The sequence below is a fragment of the Dermacentor andersoni genome, chromosome 3, assembly GCF_023375885.2.
Source record: "Dermacentor andersoni chromosome 3, qqDerAnde1_hic_scaffold, whole genome shotgun sequence".
NCBI classification, from domain to species: domain Eukaryota; kingdom Metazoa; phylum Arthropoda; class Arachnida; order Ixodida; family Ixodidae; genus Dermacentor; species Dermacentor andersoni.
The window spans coordinates 226983160-226999219 of record NC_092816.1 but is presented as its reverse complement, the minus strand read 5'-3'; the positions used below and the strand labels follow the sequence as shown (position 1 = coordinate 226999219).

Below are 16060 nucleotides of genomic sequence, written 5' to 3'. Positions count from 1 at the left end.
ACGGCAAGCGTGCAGCAGGCAGAAAATTAAATGCGGACAAGAACGGCATTTAGTGATGGCACAGTCAAAATGATGCACTGAGGAACACAAGCTGCAAAAATGTGTGCTTTCCGAGGCAAGTCACGCAAGTTTTCCGAACTGGAAGAACAGCTTCTCTGCTATATGATGGAAGCGTGGAACCATGGGTGTGTGTTCACAACAGACATGCTGCGCACAAAAGTGCAAGCCTTGGGGCATGCGAAAAGCATACTGCGCGAGGGCTTAAAGGTTGTGCCAGCTGTGTAAATGGCCTCTCTTTTCAGCGAAGCACCCCGCTGTTCCAGCAGCTTCCACACGACAAGACACTCAGCTTTCAAAAGCATGTTATCAATGTGCATTATGAGCACAACTACGCCATAAACACGTGGTAAATAAAGGTTTTTCTGAAGGGAGTATTAGACAAGGGCACTTGGTTATCCCTATCTGGATGGATGCAAAAGCCTTGCGGACAGACACGTCAGCAGAAGCACAGTGACCTCCGCTCGCACCACTGGCATAGTAGTCACGTGACTCAAGCGGCCACATCAGCAGAAGTGCCACGGTGTGACCAACGGTGTCCGTCACAAAATGTACATGACGCCAGGTCGTGGGTTCGAGTGCCGTAATTAACTTTACCTTAATTAACTGTGCCTTAATTTCCAGGCTGCATCCTGGAAATTGATCCCCAAATGTTAAAAAATAAAAATCAAGTGTGGCCCTTACACGCGTTTATACTGTATTGTATAGTTTAGACTCTGGAGGACCAGCGCTTAGATGAAGCCCATAAAAAAGCGACACACACAGTTCACTGGCAAGCAAGCATACTAGCTTATTGTTTCTTTCCTCTAACTTTACGCACCCACAAAAAATAAAAATGGAGGGGAGGGGGGGGGGGGGCAGGAGAACTTTGCGAACACATAGCATGCCTAACGTGTTGGATACAGTAATTCTTTTTTTGTGCCAAAGCAGTGACAGTGTGCTGAAACAACTCTTTCTTTTTTAGTGTATCAAAATGGCTTCAAATACAGTGGAACCCCGATGATACGTTTTTCACCAGACCGACGAAAAAAACACGTAACAGCCGGGAAAGCTCCGAAAATGAATGAAAAAAGTGCAGCTTCAACTATAGCCTATTTATTTCTACAAAAAAGTCTAGAATGGTGGCTTGCCGTTTCTTTCGCTCGCTAGAAATCACCACACGTTTCTCAATACCCTGGAAGGCCGCATTGCTGTCAGCGTCGCTGTGAGGTGCGACGTACCTGCGGAGGAGGTCCAGAGCCGCGACGGCTTCTCCAAAGCTAGGATTGGGCAACTCCTCGGCATCATGCGGCTCGTGCTCCTCGTCGGCACCGCGCCACGGCAATGGCAACTGACGAAGGAATATCCGTGGGAAATGTTGCCCTCTTTGGCGTAATCATGCTAACGTGCTAACGATTGTTTAGTATTGCTGCGGAGCGCGCGTGTCCGAGCAGCCCGGTTGCGCGCAGCGCGGCGTGGATGGATGGATGGATGAAAAACTTTATTAGGGTCCTTTAGGGCCCGCCCTAGCGCGCAGCGGGCCGCTCCCACGTCGGGACAGAGAGGCCGAGCTTTTCCGCCACGTTGCGGGCCCGTTGGACAGCCCATAACTTTTCTTGAAGGTTGGCGTGGTTTCGCGAGAAATGTAAATAAGAGAGGAGAGCTGGCCCGATAGGCGGAGCAACGCCATGAGCAACGCCAACTTCCGGCTTCCCTTTAGCTATAGCTTCACAAAGACTGACGTCAAGGCCTCTCCCGAGTTTCCTTCCTTTGTGAGTCGACCCGTCCAACAAACCACGCGGTGACCGTAATCACAGTGATGATAGTGAGATCATTTTTCACGAATTGCCACCTAGTGGCGGCCTCTCGAACTGGCGTGCGGCTTTTCGCAGCCAGTTCCATAGCCAAGCCCGGTCAAAACTTGTCAAAAGCCAAAATGGCGGTTGGAGCGCGTTGCCTACTTTAGCCCGGGCGGGTTCGGGTTGCGACGCATCATGCGGGAACGTTTTCACAGCTACTACGTAACAGCGGGGTTCCTTATACATTGGTTCCTATGGACGCTATGCCGGGACCGGATGAAAACGGCATAGCAGCCGGGAAAACGCAGCAGTGAGGAACGTAACAGCGGGGTTCTACTGTATTTCCCAAATGCACTGATCTCTGTACCATAAAAACCTGTGTATAGTAAGAGGTTTTTTCCCTATTATTAGCATCCTGTTGTGTCGGCAGCGGCAGGCAAGTGGGGACCCCCGGCCAGCGAATGCGCGTCGAGCGCCGACGCAGTGAAGGAGACACGGAGCTAACTGCTCCCGATGAAAACCGGGACGAAGACTCAGCCGGCTTGCGGCCGTTTATTATTAAAAAGGACTTCACATGCCAGATGACACCTCTTTGATTGGTACCAGCTCGTCACATGACAGAAGGGGGTGCGCCATCTAGCTACACTACTATGAAACATAAATGTATGATAACACAGAGATCTGACAGGGGGCGACACTATACTACATCATCCCCCCCTGGAAACAAAGCAAGCATACAGTGAAACGCGCACACAAGACGCGCACTTAAGTCCAAAGGCAATTTCAGTTCGTTCCCCCCCACGTTCACACACGCGCACCAGTCGCACACAAAGCACGCACTTAAGTCCACAACAAATTCAGTCCGTCCCTGCCCAAGTTCACATACACGTGCACCAGTCTTGGGCACCAAAACACAGGCAATCACTCAAACAAAGTCTGACAAGGAACACGGCACCAAACTCCCTGCACCGCAACAAGGAGCACATTTTACTACACTACACATCCCAAATTTTTGCCACATACTACATGCGGATCCGAACGAAAATCAGTAAGAAACTTGGGCTAGAAGTTTTGTTTCATTATTGCTGCGTGGCTGCGGCTTTGTTTCGTTGCTGCTGCGTGACTACAGCATAGTTTCTTTATTGTTGAGTGCGCACCTTGGCAGCACGCGTGCAAACCACACTTCGCGAAGTGAATCTTTTTTATTCGGCATTGAAGGACCAAGATGTCCGGACCACGAAAACAGTACTCGGCTGCTTTCAAGAGAAAGGTTATTTTAGCCACACAGGACATCGGCAACAGAGCAGCCGGGAGGCAGTTTGGCATCAGCGAGGGAAGCATTCGTGGATGGCATCGACAGAAGGAAGCCCCTTTAGTGCGCAGCAGAATGCGAAGAAGCTTTTGCGGCCCGAAGAGTGGGACATTCCTGGAAATCAAACTCACCTCGACGAAGTTCGTACGCCAACACCGAGCAGCGCATCTAGCTGTGAGCGTGCAGCTTATCCACGCAAAAGCTAAGGAGCTTGCAAGAGAAAAAGGGCTACCGAGCTCCGCCTTCAAAGCGAGCAAGCACTGGATTTATCGCCACATGTGCCGTGCTCGTTTTTCCTTACGCCGACGAACTTCGACTTCGCAAAAGCTGCCCGAATCGTTCGAAGAACTGCTTGTGGCTTTCCAGTGCCACATTATTTCGCTGCTCAAGTCCAAGAACTTCCAGCTAAGGCAAATCGGCAGTGCTGACCAAACGCCAGTTTATCTGGACATGCCATCGCCCCTCACCGTGCACGAAAAGGGCTCTAAACAAGTTTATGTCTGGTCCACTGGCAAAGAGAAAACGCGAGTTACCGTCATGTTGTTGTGCACTGCAGATGGACACAAGCTGCAGATGGACACAGATGGACACTCGGCACCGGATGCAGAGCAATAGCACATGCAGCAGCATTTGCGCACGCTGTTGCGCGTACTCGCCGAAGCGTCCGGTGCCGAGTGCAAAAGTGATCGTAGCTCGTGTACCCGAAGGCAAACGATCAAGATAATGACCTTTTAGTGTAAATCTACAGCCGGCGCCGGATCCCCACGCGATGCCTGTTGGGTGGCACCAAAACCAGCATTTTTAATTCAAGAGATACGTATTCCCGGACGATCGCTCAATCACGGCCCGATGCCTGACACTCCATATGCTGCGAACGCCATCTAAAGCGCCATAAACAGTTCCACACCGGTGGGACGTGGATTTCCTTGTTTTGGGGGCATTTTCCTCACTGAGGCGTACATTACGCAGTGCACTGCCACAATCGGCGATTGTCCTTCAAAACGCGCATTCAATTTGCGTTCAGTTTAACCTCATGCGATTGGCCTAGGCCTTGCCGAATCGTCAGCTGCGGGGAACACAAACTGAATGTGCATTTCGAACAACGATCCACGATCTTGCCTATAGCAGGCGTGGAAAAACCGTCGGCACGCATGTTGGTAGCAACATGCTTGCCGCTTCAAACGGGCGATCAACAAACAAGATGGCGGCCATGACGTATCAGTATGGGACTGGCCTCGGGTAAGGCACTTGTTGGGTGCAAGCTCGTGCGTCACACATACCTTGCGCTGCGTGAGGGAGTACGGATGTCGCTGGAGCAGCAGGCTTCTCTTTGAGCCCTTCTTGGTCCCCGCTGGGAGAGAGACCCCACGTGAGGGGCCCCCAGCCGCTGCCTGCTGCTACGCTTTTGCTGTCCGGTGGCTGCTGCTCCAAAGCGGGCCCTGGCAGAGGTGGCACGCTGATGCCGTCTACCTGGAAAGATTCACCCTCTACAGCTGCATGCAGACCGAGGCAGCGCACTGAAATCCTCATTGACCGCTTTAGAGGATATCACCTGCTGCGCACAGCAGTTGGCTAGTAGCGCAGAGGAAGAACAGCCAGGGTAAAAAGTTTACAGAATGCAGGCACTCAAAAATAAAAAAAGAAGAAAAGGATATTTTATAAGCTTGAGCACACTGCCTGTATTTCAAGTGTGCTACATGTACCAGCATAGGCAAACACCATACTGTTGTTATAGGTGCAAGATAAAATTGGGCTGCTAGTTGGCTTTTTTGTGGAACCTGCATGTCACAAACTTTTGACCCTGCCTGTACATGCACCAAAAATAGTTACGGGTGTGAATGCTTTATGCAGGTGCCGTCTACCATGGCACATACTATACTGTCGAGACCAATATGAAGGAGAACATCTGAATTTGGCAATTATTTACATAGCAGTGCAGAAGCACATGGACAACGAAAGAAACAGACGGGACACACCAAAGTGTCCTGTCTATTTCTTTCGTTGTCGCTGTGTCGCATCTGTTTCTTTCGACGTCCATGTGCTTCTGTGCTACTGTGTAAATAATGCCATGCCAACCACCCAACCAGTCTGTCCTTTTGGAATTTCGCAAGTCAGTTCCACAGAAATTTCCAACGTAGAGCAAGTTAAATGAAAATGAACCATTTTTGTTCCACCTGACAGTAACAGCAAACCCATACCGGCTTCGATAATAAAGAATTTCTCTTGATTCAGGGATCGATCTGTGAACCAGGATGATGCTTGTGCCTAGACAACTTGACGCAATGCAGACAAACGAACAGACAAACAGGACATGCGTGTTGTCTGTGTTGACCTTTTGTCCATATTGCGTTGCACTGTCCAGGCATAGCACTGGCATAGCACAGGCATTGCATTGCACTGTCCAGGCATTCGTGAATCTGCACCCACTCGCTCCCCTTTCACTCATTCTGAGCTGGGCCCGCATGAATTTTGCAACTGCGAAATCTGTGTGGGTTTCCTTTGTATCTTTGTGCTACTGGTGGGTGGGTGCAAATTCCTTTCTTTCAGAACACTTGATCTGCATTCACGAACATGTATTCTGCTCCTTTTAATGTGAAAATAAGAGAGTGCAGAAGAGCACATAATAATTTTTAGTTACAACCACACAAAGCCAACAAAACAATGAAGTCAGCGATAGCATATGAGAAATTAACTGCTTCATTTAAATTAAATGTAGAAATAATGACGAAAAGTGAAATGAAAGTAGACAAAAAGACAACTTCGTTTGGGTAGGAGCCGGATCTACGTTACACGTGTGATGACTGCACTCAAATCGAAAGAGTTCCAGCATTCACTTGCTTTTAGTTGTTGTTATTTTGTACTGTTGTAGTTGTGCACAAACTGTTTGATTGCTTTTGTCATGTTCGGCCTTTTGGGACACGTCGACCAACTTACGTAGCTTTTAGTCCAAAATGACCATCCAGAATGTATACTGGAAAATAAAATTGATTTGATTTCACAGGCTGATTGATGCTCTACCACAGAACTACCATGGTGGCCATCCAGCCATCAGCTTTCCTAGTTATTTGTGTGCGTGTGCTAGACCTAGTCCTCCCAACATTCTCCCAACCAGAGGCAGTTGAGAGCCTGTGTTGTGTTGCCGAGCTGGGGGTGTTGCCAGCAGACAGGCACGCCTGGCCAGCCGAACTGTGCTGGAACCGAGTGACGAGTGAAGGAACATGACAAGGCAGTGGACGAAACGGAACTGTCTCTCTTTATTTCATGCTGCGCTCAAGCATTTTGCCTGCTTGTACATGTGACATCGGCACACGACATAACCAGGCAGGTCTTAGCTAGTTTGCTTATTGCCACCTGGTCAAAAAGGTACGCACTTCACCACGCAACAGCGTGTGATTTGTAACATCAAGGACGACATCAGGAACAAGAAAGAACAATTAGAGACAGCTCTATATTAAGCTTTTGCTGCTTCAATATAAGAAAATGTTGGAATCTATATCACACGAAGCTTGTTTGAGTTAGTGAGGTAGCAGCAATAGCAGAGCACAGTCTCATTGCTGGTAGCTTTTAAAGGGACTGACAACTGGCCAGAATGTGTTGTGAGACGTTGATGGAAATGAAATGGCCATGATTTACAGTGATAGAATCCAGCACGCTGTTCGGGATTTAAGTAGGAAATACAATTTTAAATTGGCAAAGAAAGTAAGAAAAACCAGTAAGTGGCGAGGCCTGGCATTGAAATCTTGATAGTACATACTTTGAAATGTAGTCAAGAGATTACTGTATGTAGGTCGACTGTCATTAAGTACAACATAATTATTGCTTAAAACTGCAGTTAATATATCATAAGACACTTGCACTTTATTCTATACGTATTATGAAGTAAAGAAAGTCCACTCCAACGAACGGCGCTCGCGTCATCGCACATGCATATCGGCGTACATGCAGTTGTATGTGCGCGAGTATAGCGCGAGTTCACAAGTACCCAGAGTTTTACGATCTCCCTGTGATACAAGATGCCATCGATGAGTTGTGCTGTAAATGAGTGCGTTTTTTACCTTCGTGTCGGCGCCTCTGTCTCACTGCATCGACGCCAAGCTCTGCGCCAGCCGCCGGCGTCGGTACAGTGTGACAGAGACACCAACACGAAGGCGCCAACAGTCGGCAGACCGACAACATCTCAGTGTTGGGTTTCGCTACTTTAAAGAGTTTATTTTGGTTTGAATGAGGGACACCTGCATCTCGGCATCAGCCAACACTTTCTTTTTTGAGCTCAAGCTCCTGCAAAGAGGCGGCGGCACGCTTCCTTTCCCATTAATTCCTCAGTGCGTCGGTCTTTTCTGTTCTCATCCTCCTTCTGCCACGCGTTCACTCCATGGATCATTTGAAGTATCCTCTTGGTCAGTTGTGCGGTCAACGCCCAATATTTTGGACTCCCTAGGGGCCGCAAAAACATAAAAAAATCGGGCAGTTCGAAAAAAATGAATGCACGTAGTTAACAGCCCTTAAGGGCTAAAATTGCCACAGGCATGTCCGAAAAAGCTCTTAGGACCAGCCAGTACACTTAGTAGGCATATCGGTGCTCGTACTGTGACAGGAGACCAGGGTGCACGTGTGTATAATTAAGGAATACATACTGTGTCCTGTGACAATTGCCCCTTCCCACGCTTGTTATGCTTTACCACGTACCACTGCTGTAGTAAGGCAAAGCTAACTTTTGGAGACTGGCATTACGCAACGCGCTGTGCTCTGCGAGCTTCGAAGCCAATCGCGAGGTTTACAAAGGCGGAGTCGGTGCCATTGCTGCCAGCGGCGAATTCTTTCAATGAAAATCACAGCATCGCACGGCAAGAAGCTTAATAGCGAACGTAGAAGCAACTAGGCCTAACATTGCCGCGGTGGTGGCGTGTGATCTGCGTGTGAGAATGCTGGTTTGAGGCGGCAAGATAATCAAAATGGCGGCGGTGGTGGCTCTGATTAATGCCATTTCAGACCTGGAGTCAGATCAATATACCTTGACTATATTACTTAGGTGATGTTGCTGCAAAGCCGTGCGAAATATCGGGCATGTTCGAAAAATTGGGCGTCTGGCAAATCGGTCGTTAACTACTCTAACAATACCTTGTGCCGATGACACGGTGTCACTGACGATTCGTTGCAATTCCTCTGTTACTGGAGCCAGCACTAACATGACTTTCATTCCCTTTGAATAAAGTTACAGCTAATTTTTCCTGATAAAAGCACAAATTCCCTGAGTTTTCCCTGAGTACTTCCAGACTATTCAAATTCCCTCCGAATTCCCGGTTTTCCCAGTTGATAGACACCCTGATAATACATTCTCACACCTATGGCCGCACTTGTCTGCTTCCCACTAGTGCCGGCCTGTAATCGCTATCGCGCTCACCTATCAGTTTTCAGCATGCCTCCAGTGAACGACTTCATCCTCACTGCAGATTGAAAAATTCCGATAAAAAACGTTTCACGGCGTTTTCCACATTACTACTTCACAATTAGACGCTCTGGCCGGTAAGTTTTAACTTGCACTAAGAAAAGTGGGTACCACGAAAATTGGTTGTCAGCTCCTTTAAGTGCCTGCGTCACGACAACAAAGTATAGCAGGCTTGACGAGGGAAATATACTGACGAGAGGTGTATACCCATAGAAGCAAGACACATATCTAAATGCATTTAAGGCTTCTATACCTTTTGTGTCACAATAACACACCCATTCTGGGGGACTGGACAAGAATGGGCCCATACAGGTGGCCGTACCACTGAAGTGGAACATTTGAAGTGACTCGAGCAGTCTACAGAATGAGAAGAAAGGGGATTAACCGAGAGCCGAGATTTTCATTAATGGTATCATGAGAAGCCAACAAACAGACACCAAGGACAACAAGGGGAGATTACTCGTACTTACTAATTTAATTAAAGAAATGATAAATCAATGGCAATGAAAGTGGATGAAACAACAACTTTCCACAGGTGGGGAACGATCCCACATCTTTGCATTAAGCATGCAATACTATGTCCTTGGTGTCTTTGTTGGCTTCTCATGAAGCAGTCTACTGGGCAGACAGCAGCAAGCAGAGAATTGTCTCCTTGGGTACACACCCAGTGGCAGAAGGGGTCTGTACACATTGTCAAAGATATTCGGTAAGGAAACGACTCCAAGAAAGAGGCGAGGAAAGCTCTGTCGCTTTCAGTGCCGTGTGGCATCCTCTCCTCTAACTCGGTCCGTGTGCTGCTGCCACCATAAAAGAAGTTTGGCTTTAAAGATACACACCAACTAGGCTGTTTCATAAGATAATTGGAGGCTACAAAGACCAGTGTTGCACCGATCGGTTGAGTGCGAGGATGAGTCGCACAGAACTCGATTGTTTCCTTCAGTACACAGATGACGTCCAGTGCCTGTCTGATGTACTGAAGTGTTGGTATGTGTTCCACAAAATTGTGCCTAGAGTAACCACAAATGCCAAGGCCACAACCGGAGCACCCGCACAGCTCGGAGGCTGGTGTGCCTTACAATTTTCCAACTCACCTTCGAGGCGGCCACCGAGTTGAGGCTGCGGCCAATCCGCTCGGCGACGCTTTCCCCTGCCCTGCCCGACGGTGCGCTCCCGTCTTGCTGTTGTTCGTTGTTGTTGCGTGCATCCAAGGAGGCCTGCAGGAAGGCCATGTCCTCCAGGTGCTGCTCGAGTGCCCCACTGCCCGTGCTCTCCGCGTCTGACGACCAGTCGTCCTCGCCGCTCAGTTCGTCGGGGGCGACCGCACGCCCTCGCAGAGGAGGCGATGAGGAGTGGTGGTGGCGTTCTTGCTCGGGCACCTGCACGACCACCATGATGAGGCACCACACGAAGCTTACGGCAGCACAAGAAACTTCCCACGGCAGGGGCGGGGGGTCAGATAATGTGAAATGGGTGAGGAGTTGTGGGGATGCTCGACTCTCATGCATGGCTTCTTGCACCTCCTGTAATCCAGCTAATCCCCGCAGCTAAGCGCTGGTGGCGATCGGTGTGGTTGAAGCACATTACGAGAGATGGCACAAGTGTTGCACTGCTAATCACGGCGGAGTTACTCGCGTGGAAAAGAGGGTAGGCTCTTCCGCTCTGCAAAGGCTTTGCAGTAGGACAGCAGAATGGAAAAACACGATTGTTCACGTGACTGTAGACGCGAACGATTAGGCATTGGTGTCGTTATGTCTTAAAACGGCAATGAGCATTCCTCGGATGCTTCCCACGAGGTAGCCCTCTCGTCGGCGCCCGCCCAGTCGACGACGGGGCCCGACATAGACTGTGATGCGCAAACAAAGGAGCTCACTCCGAGGTGACAACCGCCACCCTCCGTGGAAGCGGTAACTACCCCGAAGACTACCAATGAAACTCTCGTTAATTCGAACGTATTTGGCTACACATCGGTTAATTCTGACAACTCTCAGAGCTTGGCGGGCACTGGACCGGCGCAAATGTGCGTCGTGAAACAGCAAAATTGGCGCTAGCGTCCACCGAAAAGAAAAAGCGAGAGTCCACATCTCCATAGTCATCAGTCAAAATCGTATGAGAATGACGGCAACACCTGAACATCCTGCTTGTTTGTACCTCTAAGGCCTTTATTCTTGCATTTACCACCTTGCATAGCACCGCACTGGCTGTGCTTCTTCACGAATGCATAGTTGTAATACATTATCACATCGACAGCAGTTTCCTCAGCAGTGGTTGCGGCAAACAGTAGTTTCGTTTTTGACGAACTTTCGAGGATGACGAGTACCGGCTACCTCACGATGGACGGCAACCAGCTCACTGGGGAAAAAATAGGAACGTCGGCGTGGTAGTAAAAAGCCTGTGTCAGATGAAGACAAGCGCTGCAGCCGCGCTGTGAAGGAAGCTGCGAGGCCTTCATTGCTGTGAGCGCTAAATCAGCCACGAGATGAGGAGAATTGCAGTTACCACAATGCATTTGTGCAAAATAGAAATGGGATTAGCTCATTCATTCAGTAAATAAAAGAGTGTCGATGTGGTAAGCATTTGTTTATTGTTTTCTTGATACCTCCGATAATTCGCCTTTCAGTTAATTCATGGAATCTGAATTAATGAGGTTTCAGTGCATCAGCTGATGGCGCAGACTGGACACAAAGGTGTGGCTGGCTTCACTTTGTACCGCCAACGTGGAGATATCGTCGACACGGCATGAAGCCGCATCTTTCGTCACAAATTCAACCAAATTATTTCTTCCTTCTCATTGAAATTAGCTTTTTCTGACTGCCCAATTATTTGAGAAATTTGGTGGCCTCTTTCATGTAAGAAAACTTCCTAGGTGACTGTACTTCCTTGCATAAAAGATAAAATTTCAATATAACAAAACTTCTACATAAGGAAACTAATTGCCGATATTACTGACTTCGTTATATCGAGGTTAAACTGTATTTTGCATAACAGCACCGGATTCGTTGACGTTCCCAGCACTGTGTGAGATAGCATGCCTGGCACTGTTACTCGTAGACGCCGATGCGTCTGACACCTTTTTCAGCAACTTGTGTAATATTATTACGTATTTTTTGATGAATACAATATTGGTCTGCCACTGATTCGGACTTTCTGGTCGCCCTTGTCGAGTCCGAATGATTAGTTGGCGACTATGTATACAGTTGAACCTCACAATAACAAAACCATGATGTGCGAAAATTTAGTTTCGTGAGAATTTCGTTGTTGCGAAATGAGACAGCACAGGTAGGACAAGCGTTGCAGAAAAAAACTTTGCTGTCAAAATTCTATTACAATACCGTGCTTTGGCAAGTTCTGCTCGAGGATATAGACCCGCATTGCTGACAGCACAAGGTGCACCGCATGCGTCGATCAGCAGTGGCAACGCTGTCGTGGAGCAGTGTTCTCAGTCAATTAACTTCAGAGATACAATCACTTGTGCGAGATTTTGCGTAACTCGGCACCAGACACAGAGCAACAGCACTCCTCGTATGGAGCAGCTATTCCACAGCACATGCTGTTGCCCGTAGGTGCCAACGCATCTGGCACTGAGCAAAAAAGGGATTGTATTTCGTATACCCGAAGGCAATCGATTGTGATTACAGCCCTTTCGCACAAATCTACGTCTGGCGCCGAATTTCCATGCGATGCCTGTCGGGCGGCACCAAAACCAGCATTCTTGAAGCAAGGAATGCGTATTCCAGGACGATATTTCAATCGCGGCCCGATGTGTAGCACTCCATGCTGCGACCGCCGTCTCAAGCGCCATAAACAATTCTACGCCAGTGGGACGTGGATTTTCTTGTTTTTGATGCATTTTTCTTGCCGCAGCGCACATTACGCACTGCACTAGGTGTGCAAAAGCCGTCGTCACATGTCGGTAGCAACATGCTGCCACTTGAAAGGGGCAGTCAACAAGCAAGATTGTTCTTGGCACAATCGCTTCCGTAGTTTTTTTTTTTTTTTTTTTTGAACAAAAATGGCAGCGCCCACGCCAATGCAATGTGGTGGTATTCTACACAATTCTAGGGCAAAGCAATCGCATTTGAGCACATTTTGGAGCCTGCTAGCCTTGTGCATGTAGGTAATATGCAGGGTTACGTTCCTGAAATTTTCTTGATGCTGAATTGTAGTTCACCAACATTTCGTTGTCGAGAGTTACGAAATGCATTGAATCTTACGGGCATTCACCAGGGATCCGAAAATATTTTGTTGTTGCAAGAATTTCATTGTTGCGAGCTTTCGTTATCGTGGGCTTCAACTGTAGTGGGAATAACTTGTCAGATGAACGAGGAGTGCAAATAGGTGTCCACAACACTTCATCACCACAATGCCAGTTGTCTTATTGTTCATTTTCATCTCCCCTTTCCTTATTACTTCCACAAATTGATAGAATAGTTAAGGTTCCATAGGTATTCCCTGACGTTTTGTGAACCTGTTTATAACTCGACCAGTTCTGCAAAAAGTAACTGATATACTAATACACCTAAATGCCGCGAAAACATCCAAAAAATGAATGCATGCCTTTTACTGCCCCAAGGGCTTATTTAACACTTATTTAAAGAATGAGATGCAGTTTTAGTTTTGTTTTTTCAAAGCTGCATTCAGGCCCAATCACCAATCATTTCAAAAGTACAAGTGCAGCTACTGCCATTTTTTTCAAGATATGTTCTACTATCAACAGGACTTCAGTGGATTTTGAATATGAGAGTAAAGCATTCTAGTTGGCTGGAAGTGGAAACTACTGCAGTGTACTACCCTTTTATAAAGGTTTTGTCTTAAGCCTACATGTTTGCCACACAAGTCTGAGCGTGCTGAAATTGCAAGGGCACATGTGTTGGTGCAATCACAAAAGCCACGACTGCCACATGCTGTACTGTGCCTCCCTGTGCCTTGAAAACAAGGGGCCTTCCTCGCAGGTTCCAAAATATGCAAAGTGGCACTCACTCCCTCACCTCGAAGGTCGTACTATCTTCATTGTGTTTAGACTGGAGTGGCGCATTCTCTGCTGTGACTGCAGCAACTGACAAAAAGTCAAGCCTCTCAGATCCCCTTCCCTTCTATGTAAGCAGCACAAGTCAGTGGCATGATTGACAATTCTCAACAAACCGACCTCCTCTCGGGAGATGTCTAGGTCTATTCCCACCCATCACACCCTGTATGAAACAGTCATTCACAATCAACCACGTCTTACAGTGCATACTATTGCTAGCCTAATTAGTGAAAATTGTCAGGAGAAGAGCGCCTAAGACTTGGAGCTTCGATGTGGAACGTGTGGGCAAGTTGGCCCGGGGCCATTTGTTACCAATCGCTTTCGGTGCAATGCAGCTACCAAAAATGCAAGTTCACCTCGAGCAGTTCCTCGGGCGAGAAGACCATGGTGGAGCCCAGGTCCTCTGTCTCGGCCCAGGGGTCCACAGTGATGACCTCCTGCTCTTGTTCCGGCTCTGGCTGTGGCTCTGGCTGCGGAGCGGTCGGTGCTGGTAGTCGGTCCCCGCCCAGTGTTGTGGCGACTAGTGCCGAGGGGAGTGGAGCCAACGATGCCTCCAGCGAGCACGGCATAGGCAGCCGGCCTGGGCGAGGGCCTCCCGATTTGCGGTGGCTTTTGCCATTGCGTCGCTGCTTCTGCACGTACTCCTGGACCTGTCCTCAGAGTGCAGCCAGGAGAGAGCGCAGTCACTTCACGCAATCCCACGTCAGAGAGACTTTCCCACCATGGCAGCATTAGCTTCCTTAAAACAAGGAAGCAATTTCATTCTTTTTTTATTTATATTTATTTTTCAGAACTTAAAAGAGTCACACGAGACATTTGGACAGTGTTCCTTAAAAATGTCATTTGTAATTTTTTTTTACTTTCCATGCTTCAGTTTTAGATTTTAGCAAAAATTACCAGAATATTATTTGTTCGTTTTCTCCTCGCTTCCCTAGCATAGAAAGAGTGCGTCAGCCTTGTACAGTTGAACCCACTCATATAAAGTTGTTCTATGCCATACGAGTGCTGCACAGTGAATGCACCAAACAACAAGCAGCGTCGTGTCCCCACAAGGTGCATTTAATCTCCATGTTCAAGTGATCAGCAGCAGCTGATCACGGGAACATGCAGTGGTAGTGATGCAATACAGTCAAATCTCGATATAACAGACCACATGGGACACTGCAGAATATTGCTCATTATTCTGAAAAGGTAATTAAGAGAATATGAGACATCCACCCAATCATAGCAATTGTTACAAAGAAATCCCATATGAGTTCCTCAAAAGAAAAGCCTCGCAGTTGAAGAGAAAATCGTCCTGCTCCGGGACTCGAACCCAGGACCACCGCTTTTCCAGGGCAGCTGCTTTACCATCTGAGCTAACCAGGCGGCTAGCTCGACTTTCTTCGACTGCAAGGCTTTTCTTTCAAGGAACCCGTATGGGTTTGCTTTGTAGTAACTGCTACTATAGGGTGGATGTCTCATATTCCCTTACTTCTCTCCACCTTGCGAGTTTCCATCGAAAAATTACATCAAACTCTTGCCTTTGCTTCGAGTTTTTGATAAATTCGACTTCGCCCTGCCATCTGCTAGCCGCCTGGTTAGCTCAGATGGTAGAGCAGCTGCCCCGGAAAGGCGGTGGTCCTGGGTTCGAGTCCCGGACAAAGACGAATTTTTCTTTGACTGCGAGGCTTTTCTTTTGAGGAACCCATATGGGTTTCCTTTGTAGCAACTGCTATGATTGGGTGGACGTCTCCTATTCCCTTAATTAATTACTTGTCTCCACTTTGCGGGATTCCACAGAACTATTACGTCTAATTCTGAAAGGTCACTATAGTGAAAGCCCCAAAATTAACCATTCTGTGCATCAAGCCATCAGTTCATAAGTTGCACTGTTTCAGCTATCCCCCAAAACGCTGCTGCTGGCTCTTGGCCCGTGCAATTGCCAGGCCGAGATTCCGCCACCACGCACTGGCGAAGCACTGTACAATCAATAAGAGCGATGCATGCAAAGCAGACACTGACGCCAAGAGAACTACTGACAAAAAGGAAGCTCCATGTTGCCTCCAAAGCACAATGCTTCTTGTTGTTTGTTTGTTTTTCGCATTCCTTGTTGTGGACATTGCAACTGTTTCACTCAAGGCGGACACCTGAAATATTCCTAAGCGCAAGTGTGCATAAACGACACTGTCTGGGAAGTGCAAACTGCGACTCAGTGGCTTCCCTGCAAGTACAGAGGTTAAACTACTCTGTGCGTGTACGGCCGCAGAAAGAAGTGTGTAAGAAAGAGGAGCGTGCAGGAAAAAGGGCGAAAAAAGGAAGAGACGCGGCTCCATCGCTAAGCGACACTTGCCTGGGTGGAGCATGTGCTCACAAAACTTGATGCGTCGTGACCTCTGCAATAAATTTTAAAAATTCTCTCCCGTAGTTTTTCATGGAGCGCTGTCTTGAGTTTTCTGAACCTG

The 16060-nt window shown here is 48.0% G+C and overlaps 1 protein-coding gene across 2 annotated transcripts in view; it reads right to left on the bottom strand.

The window, feature by feature from the left end:
• The window catches only part of LOC126536157 (DIS3-like exonuclease 2), a 330469-nt gene that overhangs the window by 133132 nt on the left and 181277 nt on the right, over positions 1-16060 (bottom strand). For both annotated transcript variants that reach the window (XM_050183033.3, XM_050183050.3), the window contains 3 exons: positions 13973-14266; positions 9685-9969; positions 4428-4617 (listed from right to left, as the gene is read on the bottom strand). In XM_050183033.3, coding sequence (XP_050038990.2) covers positions 4428-4617; positions 9685-9969; positions 13973-14266 — 769 coding nt within the window. The remainder of the gene's footprint in view (positions 1-4427; positions 4618-9684; positions 9970-13972; positions 14267-16060) is intronic.